This window comes from Macaca mulatta, chromosome 2, assembly GCF_049350105.2.
Source record: "Macaca mulatta isolate MMU2019108-1 chromosome 2, T2T-MMU8v2.0, whole genome shotgun sequence".
NCBI classification, from domain to species: Eukaryota; Metazoa; Chordata; class Mammalia; order Primates; family Cercopithecidae; genus Macaca; species Macaca mulatta.
The window spans coordinates 82,173,012-82,193,004 of NC_133407.1; the positions used below are offsets into that span (position 1 = coordinate 82,173,012).

The following is a 19,993-nucleotide window of genomic DNA, read 5'->3' on the forward strand; positions in this document are numbered from 1 at the left end:
CAACAGTTTATTCCCAGCCTTCTTATAAGATTTTGTTATTCTCTGCCTCCACTTAGGGACTCCATCTCTTGTTTCACCTCTTAGCAGCATGCATATATTATCCTGTGATTTACCTTGCCGTTTTACACTCACTAAAGGCGTAATATATCATGGCCACTTCAAGCTCCCTGCTTTCTTCTGTGTGATCTTCGAGTGTCTAGTGCATGCTATTATTATGTCCCTTAGAACATCTGTTGTGTGATTATCTGCACAGGGTCATTTCTGTTTTATAGACTGCAGAAAATTGGCACTTAATGTTTGTTGAATGAATGAGTGAGAACTCCTGACAAGCATGAAAGGTCCAGTGCGACCTCTGTGTTGATGTCATCCCAATCAAGGGAAAGAAACTTCCCCCCTCGTTAATATGTAGCATTCATATATGCTAATGTTTCATTTCTATGATTAAGAAACATACATAAAAGTCGTTTATGAGTTCCCATTTTCTTTTCCTTTTCTTTTCTTTTTTTTTTTTTTTTTTGAGACAGGGTCTCACTGTTGTCCAGGCTGGAGAGCAGTGGCATGATCTCAGCTCACTACAATCTCTGCCTCCTGGGCTCAAGCCATTCTCCTGCCTTGGCCTCTTGAGTAGTTGGGACCACAGGCATATGCTACCACGCCCAGCTAATTTTTGTATTTTTGTAGAGATGGGGTTTCACCATGTTGCCCAGGCTGGTCTCAAACTTTTGGACTCAAGTGATCCGCCTGCTTCTACTTCCCAATGTGCTGGGATTATAGGCATGAGCCATCAGGCCTGGCTTGAGTCCCCATTTTCTATCTTGAATAGACTCTGAAGGTTCAGGGCCTGGAAGTCTGAGAATCATAACCTTGGAGTCCAAAGAACATGATAAGTAAGAGTGTGGGCTCTGTGTTCAAATCCTGCCTTCATCACTATTAGCTGTGTAACCCTGGTCCCATTAGCCTCTCTGTTCCTCAGCATTCTCTGTAAAACCTTGAGAGCTATAGCAACCTTCTTAACATGGGAGTGCCTGAGGATGAAATGAGGTACTTCTCAGGTGGTTCTCAACCCTGGCTTACTGCACTTGAAAGCTACCCGGGGGCGTTTTTTGAACCACTCTGATACCCTAGCCCCATCCTGGAGATTCTGATTTAATTAGTCTGCAGTGTAACCCAAGCATAGGTATGTTTTTAAAACTCCACAGGTGATTCCAATGGTCAGAGTGTCCCTGAGATAATGAACTATGCCTGATGCATGTGTTCCACTGCCCACTCAGCCCACATTATGGCCTAGCCACTGGGGTCCACACAGTATGCAACCTCCTTCCCGGGCCCTAACATCCTCCTCTGAGTAGCACCAGTCTCTTTGACTTTGCTAACCCTGCAGGCATCTGCTGGGCTGGTTTGCTTAGAACCGCAAGTCAAGCCTGCTTTGCTGCTGTGGTGCTTGAGAAATCTTGCTCTCTTTTGAATTTGAAGTGTGCCTTTTTAAGCTTGAGTTTCTCCCTCCTTGTCTCAAATGACTTTGTCCCCACTCCCTCCCACACTCCCCAGTGAAATCAACTTTCCAGGAGCCAAAGTAAGCAGAGATTTATGGTCCTAATTGGTAATAAATCCTGGAGTTAATTATTTGCAGCTGTAGCTATTAGTGCTCAAATAGTGATTTCATCTTTTAAAAGCAGGGTATTTACTCTTTCTTGTCTGTAGGTGGGGGTGGCCATGGGGGATAGTTATTATCCTTGTGTAGAACAGGGTATCACATTAAGGCCTCTTCTAAGAGTGCCAGTGTGCTGGTTCTTGGAGAATGCCTCTGTCTGAAGCATGTTTGGGATCTGAGAATGGATTTCAGGTGACCAAGCAGGATCTGTGCACACCTCCTTTTGCACAGCTTTGCTTTTTTTTGCCATATTTTCTTCTAGACATCCAGGCAGATGCCAAATATTGCCTCCTACTAGTGCTTGGTACCTATTTTGCCAGTTCTTTCCTTTCTGATGCCTTTCTCTGCCTTTACTTATAGATGAGTCATTTCCCTACTGAACTTAATACAATCTTTTTCTTTTCCCTTTACCCCAAACGTCTCTCCTCTGCCACCACACAGGTCATTGCTCAGTCACTGGTTTGATGTCACTCATCACTGGTTTGTTGATTTCAACAGACCTGTATGTTGATTCCAACCTACCCTGCCCCCACGAGGTATTTGGGTGTCAGGTAGATTCATATTATGAGAATTCTCTAAAAACCTTGACTCACAGATATTTAGAGCTGGAAAAGATGCTATAGATCACCTATGCATTCTAAAACCTTCATTTTACATTAGAAGAAACAGAAGCTGGGAAAGAATGAGTGACTTGCCTGGGTCTGAGAAGCAGAGGAACCAGCTTTATAGATAGAGGGAGAAAAGTCTCTGGCGTGTCTAGTCCTTCACACCTCCTTTCCCCTCCCCCAGGCTAGTTTACAGACTGTGCTTACTGCAGGAAATACGTGGTAAGAGCTTAGGTTTACATTTGTTCTTTGAAAGTGGCCAGGCCTGGAAGGAACAGGTGTGTGTGTGTGTGTGTGTGTGTGTGTGTGTGTGTGTGTGTGTGTGTGTCTGTGCGTCTCACATATTGACTGTGGTTACTTTTTACTTTGTGAAGACAATCCATGGAAACTTGCCACATAAATATTTATGGGTCTTTTCATGTTTGCCCTGAACCCCCTGGAGTTTCAAAGGTGTGTCACTCTCTTCAAAAATGCATTTCAAATGTGAGTACTGTGAAACAAGAAGCAACCATGTGCATGCAGCCTGGTAGAGTAAATAGTAGCTGCAAAGCCATTCCCCTGGGCTTGGCATTCTGTGTGTCTGTCTTTCTTGCTGGCCCTTGAGTCAATTCAGGAAAAGTGGTGTGAAGCTGAGAAGGATTGGAGAAAAGAAAAATGGAGGGGGACAAAGAAACAGAGGGGACCAGATGAAGGGAGGGAGGGAGAGAGAGAGAAGAGAAGAGAAACGTATTACCATCTGTCCCACATAAACAAGGGCTTTGTGTCGGAGAAGTAAACAGAGCCGCTCCACGCCTCCTGTGTGGAAGCAGGGTGTTTTGTTTCTGCTCCTGTTTTTTAGTTGGCTTAGAGAACGAAGAAGGAGGTAGTTTCTGAAAAATCTGTGGGGATTCTGGGAATCCTGAATCATCTAAACTAAACTTCACAAAACACCTGTGTGTGCTGGGTTAGGACAGTGATGGATCATTGATGTTGCACCTTTCTCTCAAGGAGCTCAAAATGTTACGCAAACAGTATCTTGTTTAACCTGTCCGGGAAGGTGTGTGCATGTGTGTGTGTGTGTGTGTGTGTGTGTGTGTGTGTATGTGTGTGTGATTATGTGCACAGCACACTTCACAGAAAACGAGGGAAGGTCCACAGCCACACAGGGAGCAGGTGGACAGTGAATCTTTCCAGGTCTCGCCACGCCCTAATCCAGGGCGCTTCTCTCTCTCTTACATCTCCCGTCTACCAGGGATGGAAAACAATTTGGCTTAACGTTTTATTTTGAAGAACATATACAAAAGTGGAGTGAATAGGATCATGAATCACCAGCTCCCCTCACACTCCTTCCCCTGGCCCCTTCTCTACAGATCGTTTTGAAATAAATCCCTTCTATCATAGGTTTACTTTGTAAATATTTAAGTGTGCATCTCTAAAAAACAGTATTATCACATTTAAAAATTAATAATAATTTCTTAATATTATCTGATATCCAGCAGTATTAAAATTTATGTAAATTATTACCTGTGTGTGGAAAACTCTTCACCTTCTGAGGCTACACATGTATTCCCATGATGCCATCATTGCTTCAAGTAGTTTTTGGCCACTGCTAATCAAGATGGTCACTGGGAATGGCATCATATTCTTTTGTAAACTCTTACAGAGGGCAATCTTATATCTTTTGAGGGTGGATTTGATTTTGCCATAAGCCAGAAGTCATTTGAAACCAAGCCTCAAGAATAAGATGGCTAATTCATAAATAATACTATTTATTCTATTTGGATATTTAATTTTGCTGTACCTTAAAAGCAGATAACTTAGATCCATTGCTGCTAAAAGCAGGTGTGATGTTAAAAATCAGAGGGCGTCAGCCTCTGTGCTGCAGCAGTGTCTCCGAGGCTCCTCTGTGGGGCTGGATTTTTTTTTTTTTTTTTCGAGTTGATGGGTTATGGTGGGGGTGCCTGGTGTGTTCAGGAAAGTGACTAGTTAGCAGTAAACACAGAAATGTTTCAATATTCTGGCTGGGCATGGTGGCTCACTCCTGTAATCCTAGCACTTTGGGAGGCTGAGACAGGTGGATCACCTGAGATCAGGAGTTAGAATCCAGCCTGGCCAACATGGTGAAACCCTGTCTCTACTAAAAAACAAAACAAAACAAAACAAAAACAAAAAAACAAAAATTAGCTTGGCATGGCAGCAGGCACCTGTAATCCCAGCTATGCGGTAGGCTGAGGCAGGAGAATTGCTTGAACCCAGGAGGTGGAGGTTGCAGTGAGCTGAGATCGTGCTATTGCACTCCGGCCTGGGCGACACAGCAAGACTCCATTTCCAACAACAACAACAACAACAACAACAAGTGTTTCAATATTTTAACAACAGACACAGTCGGACTGGGGCACGTGGGCTGCATGCTTGCCCTGGTCAAAGGTAATGGTGGTTCGTCTTGTGAAAGTCTGTTTGCAGTGATGGGAAATGTTCAAAGGGAGGCTTTGGCTTCTTTTCTAGACAGAAGGTCCCCGGTGGAATATGTGCCTATGAGAAGTCCAGGCTAGACAAGATCAAGAATCATGCCTTTAGCAATTGAATGGGCTTTCTTTATGATATTAAACACTTTGTGGTTATAATGCACTTCATAAAAAAAAAAAAAAGCACTTTCTCATCCATCATTCCAGGGAAGTTAAGAACCGTGTGATAAATCAGTAATTGAAACAGCACTGGGACTCATATCTCTTAACTCTAACCCGAGGGCTGTTCCTGTCCCACCCAGGTGCCTCCAGGGAAGGTTTACAAAAGCTAAGCTTGCCTTCATATACTAGCATACCTTGGCATCAGCAGATGACATCACTGCTCACCTACCTGTGCTTATCTATCCTGTGCAAATTAAGCAAATGACCCCAAACCTACAAGTAAGAGAGGTGGGAAAGCGGGGGGGGTTCTTGATCATATAGGAGAAATCCTAGAACAAAAACTCAACTCTGAAAAGACTGGGTAATGCAAACAATAACAGCATATTTCCAACTCTGAGGGCACACACTTTGGTTGCAGACCAGGTACCCTATCTCCAGAGTCCCTGGGAACTCCCTGTCCTCTCCATGAAGCTCCATACTCAGGACCAAGAGAGGTGGGCCACCTGACCTCAGGCTGGGTGGAGCTGCCTCTTCCTGGGGTGCACTTTCCAGCAGGAAGCTCTGCCCACTGCAGATAGCGGAGGCACTTTGTTATACCCAGAGGGCTTTTATTTTGACTACTCTGGGATCAACATTCCAAAAAAGACATTTGCCAAAGCAGAAAGGGAGACTGGATGGTAATGAGAAGGCATCCTTCCCACCCATCTCAATCCCCACCAACTCCCACTATTGCTGATTGTTTTTTAAAATACCACCATGAGCCTGTTGACTATAATAACAACAGGGCTTGTTTAATATGGTGTGGCCAGGAAGAGCAGGCTTAGGATGACGCTGGGCGGAGATTCTCTCCATGACCCTGCAGCTGATCTAATGGGAAGTCATGCGACTTTATGTCTCAGTTTCCCATCTGCAAAATGGGGTTGGGGATGCTTGTTTTATTTGAGGTATATAATGGCCATGAGAAGTAATGCAATCTTGTTAAAGAATATGAAAAAACCTAGTAGTCTGAGCCAGTAGTTCTAACTCAACAGAAACCCAAGAGATACGTGTCCACGTGTCCACCAAAAACATGTACAAGAATGTTCACAGCATCTCTGTTTGTAACAGCCCTAAACTAGAAACAACCCAAATGTCCCTGGACACTAGAATGAATAATATATTGTGGTATATTAACACAGTGGGAGACTAGACAGCCACAAGAACGAACAAACTGAAACTACAAGCAGCAATGGGTGTGAATCTCACAAACACAATGTCGAGGGAAAGAAGGCAAACATCCCCTCTGTTGTGGCTTGAATTCTGTTCCAGGTAAGCTGTGCATGCCAGCTCTGTGCCCTCCACCTCTTCATTCTTTGGGCTCACAGGAGAGCCAGTGTCTCAGCTGCCACTGGTTGCAGAGCCGTGTGAGTGCTCTGCCCCCTCTGCGTCCGGCAGCGCACCTGTGCCAGCAGACAGCCTCACGGTTGCATGACCTACCTCCACACTCTACCTTCACCCTCCCTCCATGGAATCCCACCAGCCCTGGTGCCATCCTCATCCTGGCCTTCAGGATTATTCTTGCTCGTCTGAGCACAATTTTGACATTGGAAGAGCCAGTCGTTTTTTCCTCTACCTCCAAGGAGAATTTCAAGCTTATTTATGGGACATGTCATCAAGAATTTAGCTATCAGGTCCCAATTCATCGCTCTTTCCTTCCTTCCTCTTCTCTTTCTCACATGGCTGCTTTGGGTCAATTTCCAGTTGGATTTCAGATAATAGCTCAGGTATAGACCATAAGGTGTGTCTTCTCTTTGGGATATTTCTATTCTGAGATAGGATTCATGAGGTCCATCGTCCGTATCACAAGTCCTGTCCTCTAAATCTGTAGACAAGAATTTGTTTTCCTCAGAGAGACTGAAAAAATTCCTACATGACAACATGGCAACTCCCACGGTAAGGGCAAGCTATTCTAACAGGCGATTACTTTATAATAAAAACCCACAGGGAACAGCAGGCTGGAAGATGCCCTGGAAGATACTGTGGTGCAGCATTCTCACTGAGCCCCTGTTAGTTCCATGTTCCCTGAGACTCTGCCTGACCCCTTGAGAGGTTCTTTCACAAAACCGCATCAGCTAAAAGGAAGATGAAGGCTGCTTTGTGCTCACTTTGCTGGGATTAATACACATTTGCTGTTTGTATTCCTTTTCTTGTCTGAAGGAAAAGAAACATGTGCTGGATAATCTTGTTGGGGCTTGTGCCTCATTTTACCATCTGAGTTGTGCTCTTCTGAAGGTCAAAAGCTTAGCAAAACATTGTTACAAAAATGCCGTAATTAAGATTCGTTTAGAAAAGCTTGGATAAAAAAATGTGTCTAAGAAGATTATCAAGTTATGACTCAGCCTAATCATGTAAATCTTCAGTTTCATAAGAGACTCCATTTAAAAATATCTCTACTGTTCTGCCCCAGAAAGTTACACTATGTATAGAGAGATTAAGAAAAATCTGATATCTTGGAGGCTCCGAAGTTCAGAGGTGACATATTTATCTTATAAGACCATTAAGGATTTTATAGCCAATTTGGGATTGTGAGTTGGATATATTTTATATATGCAAAAAATTGTTTTTGGAAAACAAGTCTTTGTAATTTAATTAAATCATCTGCCCTGCTTGATAAAACTCTTCTCCCCTTAGAGTAGTGGCATGCATTTGAGTCAGCTGGAGGGGGGCTTGCTAAACCCTAAATTGCTCTCAGAGATTCTGATTCAGTAGACTTGGGATAGAGTTCAAAATCACATTTCTTTCTTTCTTTCTTTTTTTTTTTTTTTTTTTGAGACAGAGTCTTGCTCTGTTGCCTAGGCTGGAGTGCAGTGGCATGATCTTGGCTCACTGTAACCTCCGCCTCCCGGGTTCAAGAGATTCTCCTGCCTCAGCCTCCCGAGTAGCTGGGAACTACAGGTGCCAGCCACCACGCCCAGCTAATTTTTGCATTTTTGGTAGAGACGGAGTTTCACCATGTTGGCCAGGCTGGTCTCGAACTCCTGACCTCAGGTGATCTGCCTGCCTTGGCCTCCCAAAGTGCTGGGATTACAGGCATGAGCCACCACACCCAGCCTCAAAATCACATTTCTAACTAGTTCCCCGATAACATTGGTGCTGCTGGTCTGGGGTCACACTTTGAGGACCATTGATCTAGATCATTGTCAACTTGGCTGCCTATTAAAATTGCCTGGGGAACTTAAAAAAAATTCCTCAACACTTGGCCACCAGACCAATTGAATCAGAAAATCTCTGTTGTGGGAGCCTGGGCTTAGAATGTTTCAGAAGCAACCCAGGGTGATACTGATGTGTAGCTAGAGTTGAGAATCTTTGTTCTGGGTGAAACTTAGTCATATGACCGCCTTCACAAATCATGATACTAAAGCAGTTAGCAGCAGGTGCCCAGAAATACTAGCAGTCCTTCCCAAATGTGGTTTGCGGGCTGTGCATCGCAATCACCAGGTGCTTGTTGAACTGCAGACTTCTCTGCCCTCTGGCTGGCCAGTCCCACTCTGCAGGGTGGCATTCTTCTGAGTCGGTGAGTAGCAGTTTCTGGAGGGAGTTTGGAGTTTGTGCTATCAGCAAGATTATAAAAGGCGCTCAGGGAGTTTTCCTCTGCCTGATAGCTGGAAGGGCAGCCTGAGTCGCTGCAGGTTCACATCGTGCTTTGGCATATGATAGCCAGTCTGTCCATACTTGTGGACAATGAATCATTTTAGATTTTTGAAAGAAAGGCAGGAAATACATGTTTCTTATTGTTTTTCTCAACATTTTCTCATTTAAGCCCCAAAGAATAACCAGGTCAAGGCTGATTAAATTATCTGCTTTTTTACAGATAAGTAAACTGAGGCCCAAAGAAGTTAAGTAAATTTCCCAAAGTTATAAGACAAAGGGGGGGCGGAGCTGTGATTTGAAGTTGGTGTCGTTTGACTCCAAAGGTGAGGACCTCTGCCACCTGACTGTTTTTGCAAAATGCCTCTGGTGCTTCAGGAGCCATAAATATTCTGCAGAACTGGCTGTAGAGTTTTCAATGCAAAATGAAAACCTGGGTCCTCTTGTTCAGAAATTTTTAAGAATTCAAGATGGCAGCAGCAGAGCATTAAACCAAGCATGAGACCTTGTGCACAGCTGTGTGCCCATGAGGCCAGTTCCGATGCTATGTGTTAGGCTCTATCGAACGTTCTAATGAAATGAGTCTGCTCAGAGCCACCCTGGTGGGGTAGTAGGAGCCCCAGATTTGAGCATGGGTATGCTGAGTTTTAGTAATAGCTCTTTGAATAACTTCCTGTTGACTTTGAGCATGTTATTTAACTTCTTGGAGGTTCAGTGTAGTCATCCATAAAATGGAGAGGGGGAGAAGTGGGAAGGTGGTGGACTACATCCATATTTCTCCAACTCCAGTTATTTATATACCATATTTTTAGTATATAACCATTTAGGCTATAACCATGGCCTCTGGCCCCACACTTCCTGAGTTCTAATCTTGCCTCTGCTATATTCTAGCTATGTAACCTCAGGCAAGTGCCTCAGTTTCCTCATCTGTCAAATAGAGATTGTTGTGAGGATTAAATAAGTAAAATAAGTAAATAAAGTAAAGCCCTAAATGGCTGATATGTGATGAGTGCGATGCAAGCACTAATTACTACTATTCCTATGAGTCATATGGTACTTATACTAGTAGTACTAATGTTTTTTTCTTTAATATGACTCACATTTTAAATTTAAAAAGTCATCTATCATCTCTTTCCAAGTAATAGTATTTGTGAAATCACCAGATTAATGTGTATGTGTGGTTTTTCTAACCCAGGTGAAAATGTAAAATAACTATACAATATTTTTAAGAGCTCATTCAAATGCTTTTGAATATCAGCTGAAAATATTACCGGTGGGATGGGCACCACACTGTGGGTAGCATCGTACTAGACACTGAAGGCCCTTTTCAGCTTTAATAGTCTATGAATAAATAAGTCTGTGTGTATTTGTGTCTGTGTCTTGAATAATTTGACAAATACACGACTAAAATATTTCTACCCACTTCCATCACTTCTATCCACAGTAGAATCTGCATTGGCTAGCTACATGTTCCAGTGGGAAAATGTTTAGAGATAAGAGATTTTTTTTTCAATTTTTTTAAAAATTAAAAATTTATTTTTTATTTTTTTGAAATAGAGTCTCGCTCTGTCTCCCAGGCTGGAGTGCAGCGGCACGATCTCAGCTCACTACAACCTCCACCTCCTGGGTTCAAGCGATTTTCCTGTCTCAGTCTCCTGAGTAGCTGGGATTACAGGCGCTCGCCACCATGCCCAGCTAATTTTTTTATTTTTAGTAGAGATGGGGTTTTGCCATGTTGGCCAGGCTAGCCTCGAACTCCTAAACTCAAGTGATCTGCCCTCCTCAGCCTCCCAAAGTGCTGGGATTACAGGCGTGAGCCACCATGCCTGGCCAAGAGATTGTAAATAGGTTATAAAAAATGGTTAAAATCTTGATGAGTCAGTGGGGTCCTCTCAAGAAATCCTCCTAAAGTCTAACCAGGGGGACTTAGAATAGTGAAAAATTGGGACAAAATGCTTACAGGAAGCCATAGATCAGCCTTCAGAAGCAAGGAGTCAGGCCTCTGGGGAAGATACATGCCCTTTCCATTGGTTGCTATGTTTTTCCCCACTTCTTTCTATCTATATCTTAACTTATAGGGCTACTTCGAATTCTAACCCCTCCAAGTTTTTTTCTGGCAATTCTGACTGGAAGTTTTCCTTTTTCCCCTTTGAAGAGTACTTTGTAATCATTTAAGAAGTATTTTTGAGCACATACTGTGGGCACCCTGCTCCAGGCACAGAGGACACACGTTGAACAACTGTATTCCTGACCTCTAGGAGCGGATGCACCGCCGCTCATCACTAAGAGTCTCTGTGGGCTGGGTGCAGTGGCTCATGCCTGTAATCCGAGCGCTTTGGGAGGCCGAGGCGGGCAGATCACGAGGTTGAGAGTTCGAAACCAGCCTGGCAAACATGGTGAAACCCCGTCTCTACTAAAAATACAAAAATTAGCCGGGCATGGTGGTGCTCGCCTGTAATCCCAGCTACTCGGGGGGCTGAGGCAGGAGAATTCCTTGAACCCGGGAGGCAGAGGTTGCAGTGGGCCATGATCAAACCACTGTACTCCAGCCTGGGTGACACAGCAAGACTCCACCTCAACAACAACAACAACAACAACAAAAAGAGTCTCTGTGGCCTTGCTCGGGCTAAGTGACTCATGTGTGTTTGTCTTGCCTCTCCTTTAGGCAGGGTTTACTCTTGTATTCCCCAGAGCTTCTAAAGATCCTCTTTAGTTAAGAATTTGTTATCCAAAACCTCCAGGGTTACCAAGTTGTACAGGGGACATACAAATAGTGACTAGGGAACTTTAAAATGGGTCTCTTCTTACACCTCTCAAGTTGTTACTAGCATCGATCCCCAGCCACCTCATGAACATCAGAGATTGTCCTACATGATAAACATGTACTGCAAATACAATAGAAATGGGTCACAAAGTAAAATCAGAAATCTTAGAAAAGGTACAGGGCTTCTTGAAGTCCATGAAAGTGAGTTGAGAGAAAAATTTGAATTCACACCCAAAATTGTGGACAATTGAGGACCTAACAGAGTCGTATTCGTTATTAACAGCAGGAGAGAGAAAATCAGTAAGGATGGTGGCATGATGGGTACTTCCCAAGTGAATGATCTGAATGTCAAGGGATGAAGAAAGGACCTTGGGAAATATGAGAAACTTTTGAAGATTTTACAAAAGTCAGTATGAAGTGAGAGATGTTAAATGATGCCATGATTCAGTTTTGTCAGAAAAATGATGCCAAAAAATCCACACTTAATTCACACTTTGTTCATTTAAAAATGAGAGCGTAATTGCTATTTTAATTTAATTTTGTGAAATCTAAGATAAATACTTTTTGTATTTTTCAGTTTACAATTCTTAGTTTCTACAATAAAATTCCAATCAAATGCCCTGACCCCAATTATACTATGCTATTTTTATCCCCTTAAAAATGTGGATTCACTTTAAGTGGACTTTTTATGGTATTAATTATCCTAATATAGGAAGAACTTTCAGTAATTCAGTAAGGCGATGAATTAATCAACATCATTTTTCCAGAACCGATGACCAAGACCATTACAGGCAGAAAGGGGACAACTGGCTTTATTGACTCTCAGGCAGAACACAAAGGTCCATAGAACCAGCCAGATTTCTCTAGGAATGGAGTTGCCTAGTCCAGCTAGGAGGTAATTTTGGGATAAGCATGCTTAAGACCTTAAAAGGGAGCTCTCAAGGCTGCAAAAGAAGTTGCTTACCCACAAAGCACCAGACCGCAAACCGGATCCATGTGATGGTGGAGAGCTTTAGCATGAGATAGATGTTCACCAGCATGGCAAAGGCAGGCACAAAGGGGAGGCAAGGGGCCATGTAGGGCAGCTTCTTGGGGTTCTCTGGCTGCTGCAGGATCACAAACACCAGGGTGCTGATCAGCAGCACCATTAGAACAACCAGAAGGATGGCCCACCAGCTCTGCTCTGAGATGTAGTCAGAACCAAAGATGATGAAGGAGCAGAAGATGAACATGAGGATGAAGAGCAGGAGCACACAGATGGTCACTGTGTGCCCAGTTGCTGCTGTGGGCCGGTCCATTTTGCCTGGAAGGCCCAGCCGGATTCTCAAGGTGTAATAATGAGGCCCGATCAGCTTCTTTAACTTGATAAGATAAATATTTTCGGATTCATCAGCTTCTATGCCTGTGGTCATGTCCACGGTGCCGTAATTGGGGTGGTTGATGTTGTAGGTTGACTTGTCTGATTTCCCTATGAGCATCTCATTGTCTCCCAAGGATGGTAAGTTCTTGGCCCCACATGTGTTGGTGGCTGGGCCAGAAAACTCATCCCCTTCACTCACAGGAGAACAAGCTTCCTTCTCACAGTCAGCCAGAATGCCCTCCTTCTTCTTGGTGTGCTCCTCAGACAAGAACTTGACAAAACCATCAATGTCACTCTCGGGTTGGTATCGAAGAAGCAAGACACAAACAGAGACCAAGGTGTAGGCCAGGAGCGTGCCGATAGACATCATCTCTATCAGGTCTCTCAAGCTGACCAACAGTGCGAGGAGCGCCGCCAGGAACCCCGACACGATGCAGGCCACAACTGGCGTCTCTGTGTAGGAGCTGACATGAGCCAGGAACCTGGAGGGGCCGTGCAAACAGAGGGTTAATGGTGGGCTACAGTGACCGATTCCAGTGCAGCCAACACAGGGAGCTAGAACTATCAATAGGCTGGTGTGATTAACTCCTCCTGGTCCTGCTCCACCAATTTACTTCTGCATTCACTACTTTAAACCCAGCTGCGATTCCTACCCCAGGATTTAGTGTATAATTAAAAGAGAATTCACTTTATTTTATTTCATTATTATTATTTATTTTTTTGGTGAGATGGAGTCTCACTCTGTCCCCCAGGCTGGAGTGCAGTGGCATGATCTCAGCTCACTGTAACCTCTGCCTCCCGGGTTCAAGCGATTCTCCTTCCTCAGCCTCCTGAGTAGCTGGGATTACAGGTGTGCACCACTACACCTGGCTAATTTTTGTATTTTTAGTAGAGATGGGGTTTCACTATGTTGGCCAGGCTGGTCTCAAACTCCTGACCTCATGATTCACCCAACTTGGCCTCCCAAAGTGTTGGGATTACAGGCGTGAGCCACCGCACCCGGCCTAATTCTTTGATTTTAAGGCAAACTTCATTAGTAAAGTTCCTAATTATTATGTAATGGAAGGGCTGATTGAACCTAGGAGGTCTGTCTTTCAGAAATCTAGATTGAAGCCCAGGCTCTGCGTGAAAAAGTGATGGTTAGAGGAAGTCATGGACCTGCTTGGGGGTCCTCCTGACCTGTGAACTAGCATCTTAGCATCCTCTTGGAGCTTGTTGGAAATGTATATTCTCAGGTTTCACCCAAGACCTACTATACCAGAATCATAGTGGGGTGAGGCCTGCCAAACTGCTTTAAAAGACCTCCAGAGGATTCTGATTTATGCCAAAGCTCTAGACACCACCTATGACAAAAGTTGGCAAAATAGCACAGTAATTGAGAAACTGTGCTCACAGATACAGGTTTATGTCCAGCTAGTTACTGACTGAAGAAGAGACCAAGAAGAGCGACTGAATGGCACGTGCAGTAGGCTCCTCTCCCCTCCTCTCTCCTCATGGTCCCTTATTTTTATGATTCACACAAGACTGCAAATGTGCTTGAAGCCCCAGTATCTTTCCTCTTAGTTTCTTTGACAGCAGAAAAACCTTTTGGATGTGTGAAGTTGCCACACCTCCATCACCCTAGGGCCCTCTTGATCTGTTCAGCACCCTAAACATAGCAGCTCTGACCTGGTGATGGCTTCAGAGGGTATGCAGGGGAAATGAGTCAGAAGATGATGGCTGCAGAGACAAAGTCCCTGAACCAGCCCCCTCTGCACACCTGAGGGCTCCTTGGCCTCTATGGTTTACTCCTTGCTTTGTGCACTTGAAGAATGCCTTCTCAAGCAGGCCCCTCATGCTGGAAACAAAGGGCTGAGGCCACATCCCCTTTGTACCATGGGCAGATGAGCCACTTCATGGCCAACGTAGGGGGCAAGGACTGCCAATATACTGGTGTGGTGAAAAGTCTGGCTTGTGCACATGTACCCTAGAACTTAAAGTATATAAAAAAGAAAAAAAAAGTCTGGTTTTTGGAGTTGGATGTTCTGGGATCAAATCCTGACCTGCCACTCAGTAGCTGAGGGATTTGTGGCAATTTTGTTTCACCTCTCTGAGTCCTAGTAGATGTCTTCATATGCAAAATAGAGTTATTGTGAGGACTAAATGGGATACTGTATACACAGTATACAATAAATGGCCACTGGTGGTGCTGCTATTGTTAGGTTCTGTTCAGATGGTCTTATCTACTCTTCGTTGATTTTTTTTTTTTTTTATTTCAGAGGGGCTGTGGAAAGAGGGGCAGTTACCAGGCCTCAATGTGAGGGCAGGCCTAAGATGTCCCTGGTATGGTTCTTCCTTCTGGAAGCCACCCAGTACAGCAATTTGGCACCCATCATCTTCACAAAGGAGCAAGCAATGTCAACTGGAAGGAGGAGGACAGTGGGGCAGGGGGGGCACACATCAGCTTGTGCTGGACTGAGGGACCACAGAGTTAAACTGAGGGGCTGCTTCAGGGCCTGAGCTCTGTTCACTCACTTTTTCTCCAGGATACATGACAAGGTCCACAGTCCATGTGAAAGGCACTGACATAAAAATCACAGTCAGGCTGACAGTGGGTAGACGTTCTCCCTGGATAGACACGGCAGAGCAGGATAAATTTCACGGAGGGTAGCCCTTACCTGAAAAGGAGCCCATCACCAGCCATGGCATAAATGACCCTCGGCATCGGGAAGAGGGACCCCAGCAAACTGACTGTCAGTCCTGCAACGGACCCAATGGCCACTACGAATTTTGCAGCATAGAATCCATGAGCCACAAACATCTCCATGAGTGGGGATTCCGTGTCAATGGCGTAATATGGCACCATCAGAGTCAAGATCATGCTCACCTGTTAAAACAAGAGAAGACAGGGCTGGAGGTACAGGGGAAGAACGCATGGCTGGAGGCCCCACGGGAGAGGAAAGAGCCCTGTCCCTGGAGGCAGAGGCTTGCATGGCAGCTTGGATCCACCACTTGCTGGCATGTGCCTTTACTGTAGACCAGTCATCTGGCCTCTAGGCCTTTCTCAATGTTTTCTCCCCACATGTGAATTTAGTGGAATGGGCCAGAAACTCTCTATCTCTCTGGTCCTTTGATATCTGAGGAGTAAGACGGCAGGTATTTCAGCCCCATGAAAGCAGAGCTATGCCGACAGTTCCGTGGAGAGCAGATATTTCCAGAAGGAAGGAGCTGCAGCCAATGCCCTGCAACCAGGCCTGGCAGGGACCATGGGCACCCTGCCCACGTGGATAAGGCTCTCATTTCTCTTATGCTTTCTGGTCCTCAGGGTCTTATCCATGCTCCCTCTCACTGTGAAACACCAGAGATAAAATCTCCAAAGATAAGTGATGAAGAGGCCTATAGCCTGTTAACTATTGGGACCCAGATAAGGACTCATATTTCTATTTCTTCTCTCTAGCTTAGTCCTAGGAGCCAGGCAGGCCAACAAATAAATGATGGCATCAGGACAGAATCAATCCTACTGATTATATGGCTGTCAGGCAACTATGGCTTTGCTTAATCAGGAATCATTTACTGTGTGTGCTATAAGGGTCCACCCCCAGAGAAGAGGGAGATGTGAGGGAGGAGCAGAAGAGGAAATAGAGAGCAGAATGTCTTTGCTCTTCCCTCTACCCTACCACCCCTCCCTCAACACTCTACCTATGGGGAGAAATCGGGGTATGGACAGGACAAAGCCACTGGTATGCGTGTGCATCAGGGAGGCAATAAGCACTTAACTGGGGGCTCCCAGGACCTACTCCCCTCACATATTATTGATCTGCCCGACAACCCCGCCTTCAGAATTGGCCATAGGCAACGGAGCCACCAGTCATATGGCCAGATATGTCCCCTGTCCCCTCCCCCTCTCCGCCCAGTCTATGAAGGCCAAATTGACATCAAGAAAGGAATTCAAAGCCTGAAGGTCATATGTAGACCATTTCTTTGCCTATTCCTTTGGAGCCAAGGTCCTCCAGCAGAGCCAAGGGCCACCAGGGAGGACAGGATGTCCTAGCACAGCCCAGCAACCTCGTTCTTCTCATGGTGGTAGAGGGGCTTGCCTGCTGGCCAGTACAAGACCAAACAACTCCTAGGGCGTGTTTAAGGCCCGTGCAGTATGAAAGAGAACGTTTCTCAGTAACACAACCACTTGCAATATCCCCTTTGGGGATGGGGCAGGGTGGGCTGGAGGAGAGTGGGACTGAGCCTTCTCCAGCCTCAGGGAGTCTCCTGAGTTAGATCAGGATGGGTAAAAAGTTGGTGGATGCATAGAAGTACTCTGTGGTCTATAAAGTGCTATTCTAAGGCAGGCACTGCAATGATTGACTTTATTGTGTGTGTTGTAAAGGCCTACTCCTGGAGGAAGGGCAGGAATGAAGGAGGAGTAAAAGGAGAAATGCAGAGTGCCCCTGCTGTTCCTTCTGTCCCGCAACCCCTCCCTCAACATTCTGCCCACAGGGATAATCATGGTATGGACAGGATGAAGCCCCTTGCGTGTGTGTGCATAGCGGGAGGCGATAATTGAGGCAACCATAAAACCTCTGGGTAGGCAGCTGAATGTCTGTAAACGACCCCCAAGTTTGCTCTGTGTTTTTCTCTGGCTTCTAGAACAATCCTGTTTTGCAGCTTGCCTTAATGATCAATCAGTCTGGCTTCCTTAGCTAGTTGCTAAAGATGTCTTTTTGGGAAAGAGAAACAGCAAGGCTGATCAGCGGCAGCAACCCTCCCATCCCCCCGACCCCCCACCAGCTCTTTCCTAATTGTGGTGACCCAAGTGAGTCCGCCCCTCAGGACCTGAGAATGTTTGTGGAACCACACACTGATTGGCCTGTGAGCCACTTCTCTCCATTGCCAGGGGCAGAGGGGGATGTTGGATGCAGCTGGGCCATTTCTGTGATAGAAATTCTGGGATGGGAGCTGAGAGAGCAAGCATCAAAGCGTGAGGAGTGTCGCGGGGCGTGATCCTGAAAAAGACAAGGCTGAAGCCTTTATTCTGGGACTCCCCTAGTTAGGGAAACCTGAAGGTGAGTTTAAGCTGGTGTAACAAGAGAGAGCAACGGCTGAAAGAAATGACACTTTCCTCCCCAGATTTAAGGGGAAGAGAGTTTGTAGAGGACAATGTATTCTCTCTCCCCGCTGTGCAGGGAGCCTCGCCTCTTTGCTGCCGGGAAGCTCCCAGAAGACAGAAGAGCATTGAGGAAAGTGCACAGAGGCCCACAATGCCTTTGCTCGCACACCCACCCGTTACTGCCAGCCTATGACCTGAGCTCCTTGGACGGCAGCCTATTCCCTGCACACCAGCCCCTGGGGCAGCAGCAGACACCGAGAGCTTGTGAGGATGGAGGGGTGGGAATGAAGGCCAAGGCTGAAGTGAAGGCCTGGGGCTTCTCCTCTTCTTCAGTTTGGAATCCTAATTTTTTTCTTGTCATGGGGAGTGGGGAATGGGACTACAGGGGATAAAAGACAGGTACACAGACACCAAGAAGACATAGGAAAGGACTCCTTCCTGACAGAGAAGGGAGCTCGGTGCCAGAGCCACATCATGAGGAGAGTCCCGCAAGCATCTGGTACTTACAGACACATATGCTGTCAGGCAGATGACCAGGGAGGCGGTGATAGCATAAGGGATAGACGTGTTGGGATTCTTGGCTTCCTCTCCAGTGGTGGCGATGATGTCAAAGCCAATGAAAGCGTAGAAGCATGTTGCTGCTCCTTGCAGCACCTGTGTGGATGATGGCATTTGTCAGACTCAGAAGGTCAGGGTGGCACCAGGGCCTTAAATGTGGAAACTGCCCTATGCCCTATGCCCTGCAGACATGACTGAGTGGCTGAGGGAGTAACATGGCGGAACTCGTGCTAAACACGCAAGTTTTGATCTCCTACGCTTTCTAGCTGTGTGGTTGTGGTCGATTCTCTTACGCTGTGTAAATAGAGACAAGAAGAATTGGCAGGTGTGGTGGCTCACACCTGTAATCCCAGCACTTTGAGAGGCCTAGGTGGGTGGATCATGAGGTCGGGAGTTCGAGACCACCTTACCAACATGGTGAAACCCTGTCTCTACTAAAAATACAAAAATTAGCTGGGCATGGTGACACGCACCTGTAATCTCAGCTATTCAGGAGGCTGAGGCAGGAGAATTGCTTGAACCCGGGAGGCAGAGGTTGTAGTGAGCCGAGATCACACCATTGCACTCCAGCCTTGGTGACAGAGGGAGACTCCATCTCAAAAAAAAAAAAAAAAAAAAAAAAAGGCTTCTGCCTTTTAGTGTAGGGGATTCAGACACTTCTGCATAAGGAAGAGTTATCCTACCTAAATTACTGTTAGTACCCCTGACAGATCAGCTCTATAGTAACTTCCAGATCTGAAATGATATAAAAGATTTTCAGATCTTCAGATATTCTATTGTCTTCACTGGGAAGACAGGGTAAAGACAGTTTATTTGTTGCTCCTTTTGGGACTTGAATGACCTAGTTGGGCATGAGGCAGGAGGTCAGAGTAAAGCTAGGGGATAGTATCCAGTCACGTCTGCTGGCAGTCTGTCTGCCAGGAGTCCACATGGCTCTAGGGGTGTTTGGGAATGTATTATATATGTCAAAATGTCAGTGAAAACCTTCCATTGAAGAGTGGCTACTTTCTCTGAAAGAACCTATTGAAGTTTAAATGAGGGTTACCCACCTTGGTATTTTCATTGTTAGCTTTAAGTAAAAAAAGGGCCTCTTTGAACGCTTGGGGATGTCCTTTTAGAAGGTGAGAGATGTTTTTGGACTTGTGTGTATGCGATGAGGGAAAAAAATGCAAGCCCTAGTCAGTGGTCCAGGAGGTGAGACCCATTGTAGACTGGACCATTTTATTTTTCTTTTCTCCACATTCAGTTTATAAATGATGAAAATCAAAATGTGTGCCAAACTGACACTTGTCCAAAATTTTCACTCTTAACTTCCTCATTGACTTCTCAATAAGACAAAATACGAAATACCAGAACCTGTAAGGTACACCACAGAATCAAAGATCTTCTCAAACCTTCAGAAGCAAACTTTGTTTATCTATAAAATGAGCTGGTGTTTCCTACAGTTTCTCTCAGCTAGGATTCTAATGTTTCAACCCTCTACTCCCAGGTTCTTATCCTGGAGGCCATGGAATTCAGGGCATCTATAAATTTTGCTGGCAAAGAATTACATATGTTTTTTCACTACCTTCTAGTTGAATTAGCATTTTTTTCTGTTATGAATGTAGGTGTCAAACTAGCAATACCTGTGCCTGTGTCACCAATAGCAATCAGATATTTTCATTTCATATGAGAATTGTTGTAGAGATCTTGAAATATCACTTATGCTTATTACTACCTTCAAATTATGATAATTATTA

At 45.1% G+C, this 19,993-nt stretch overlaps 1 protein-coding gene across 1 annotated transcript in view; it reads right to left on the minus strand.

Annotated features, from left to right (window-relative positions):
• Positions 1–19,993, minus strand: part of SLC7A14 (solute carrier family 7 member 14) — a 116,092-nt gene that overhangs the window by 1,655 nt on the left and 94,444 nt on the right. Inside the window, 3 exon segments of the mRNA NM_001257912.1 lie at positions 12,218–13,095; positions 15,271–15,479; positions 18,204–18,350. Of these exon segments, the coding sequence (NP_001244841.1) occupies positions 12,218–13,095; positions 15,271–15,479; positions 18,204–18,350 (1,234 nt within the window).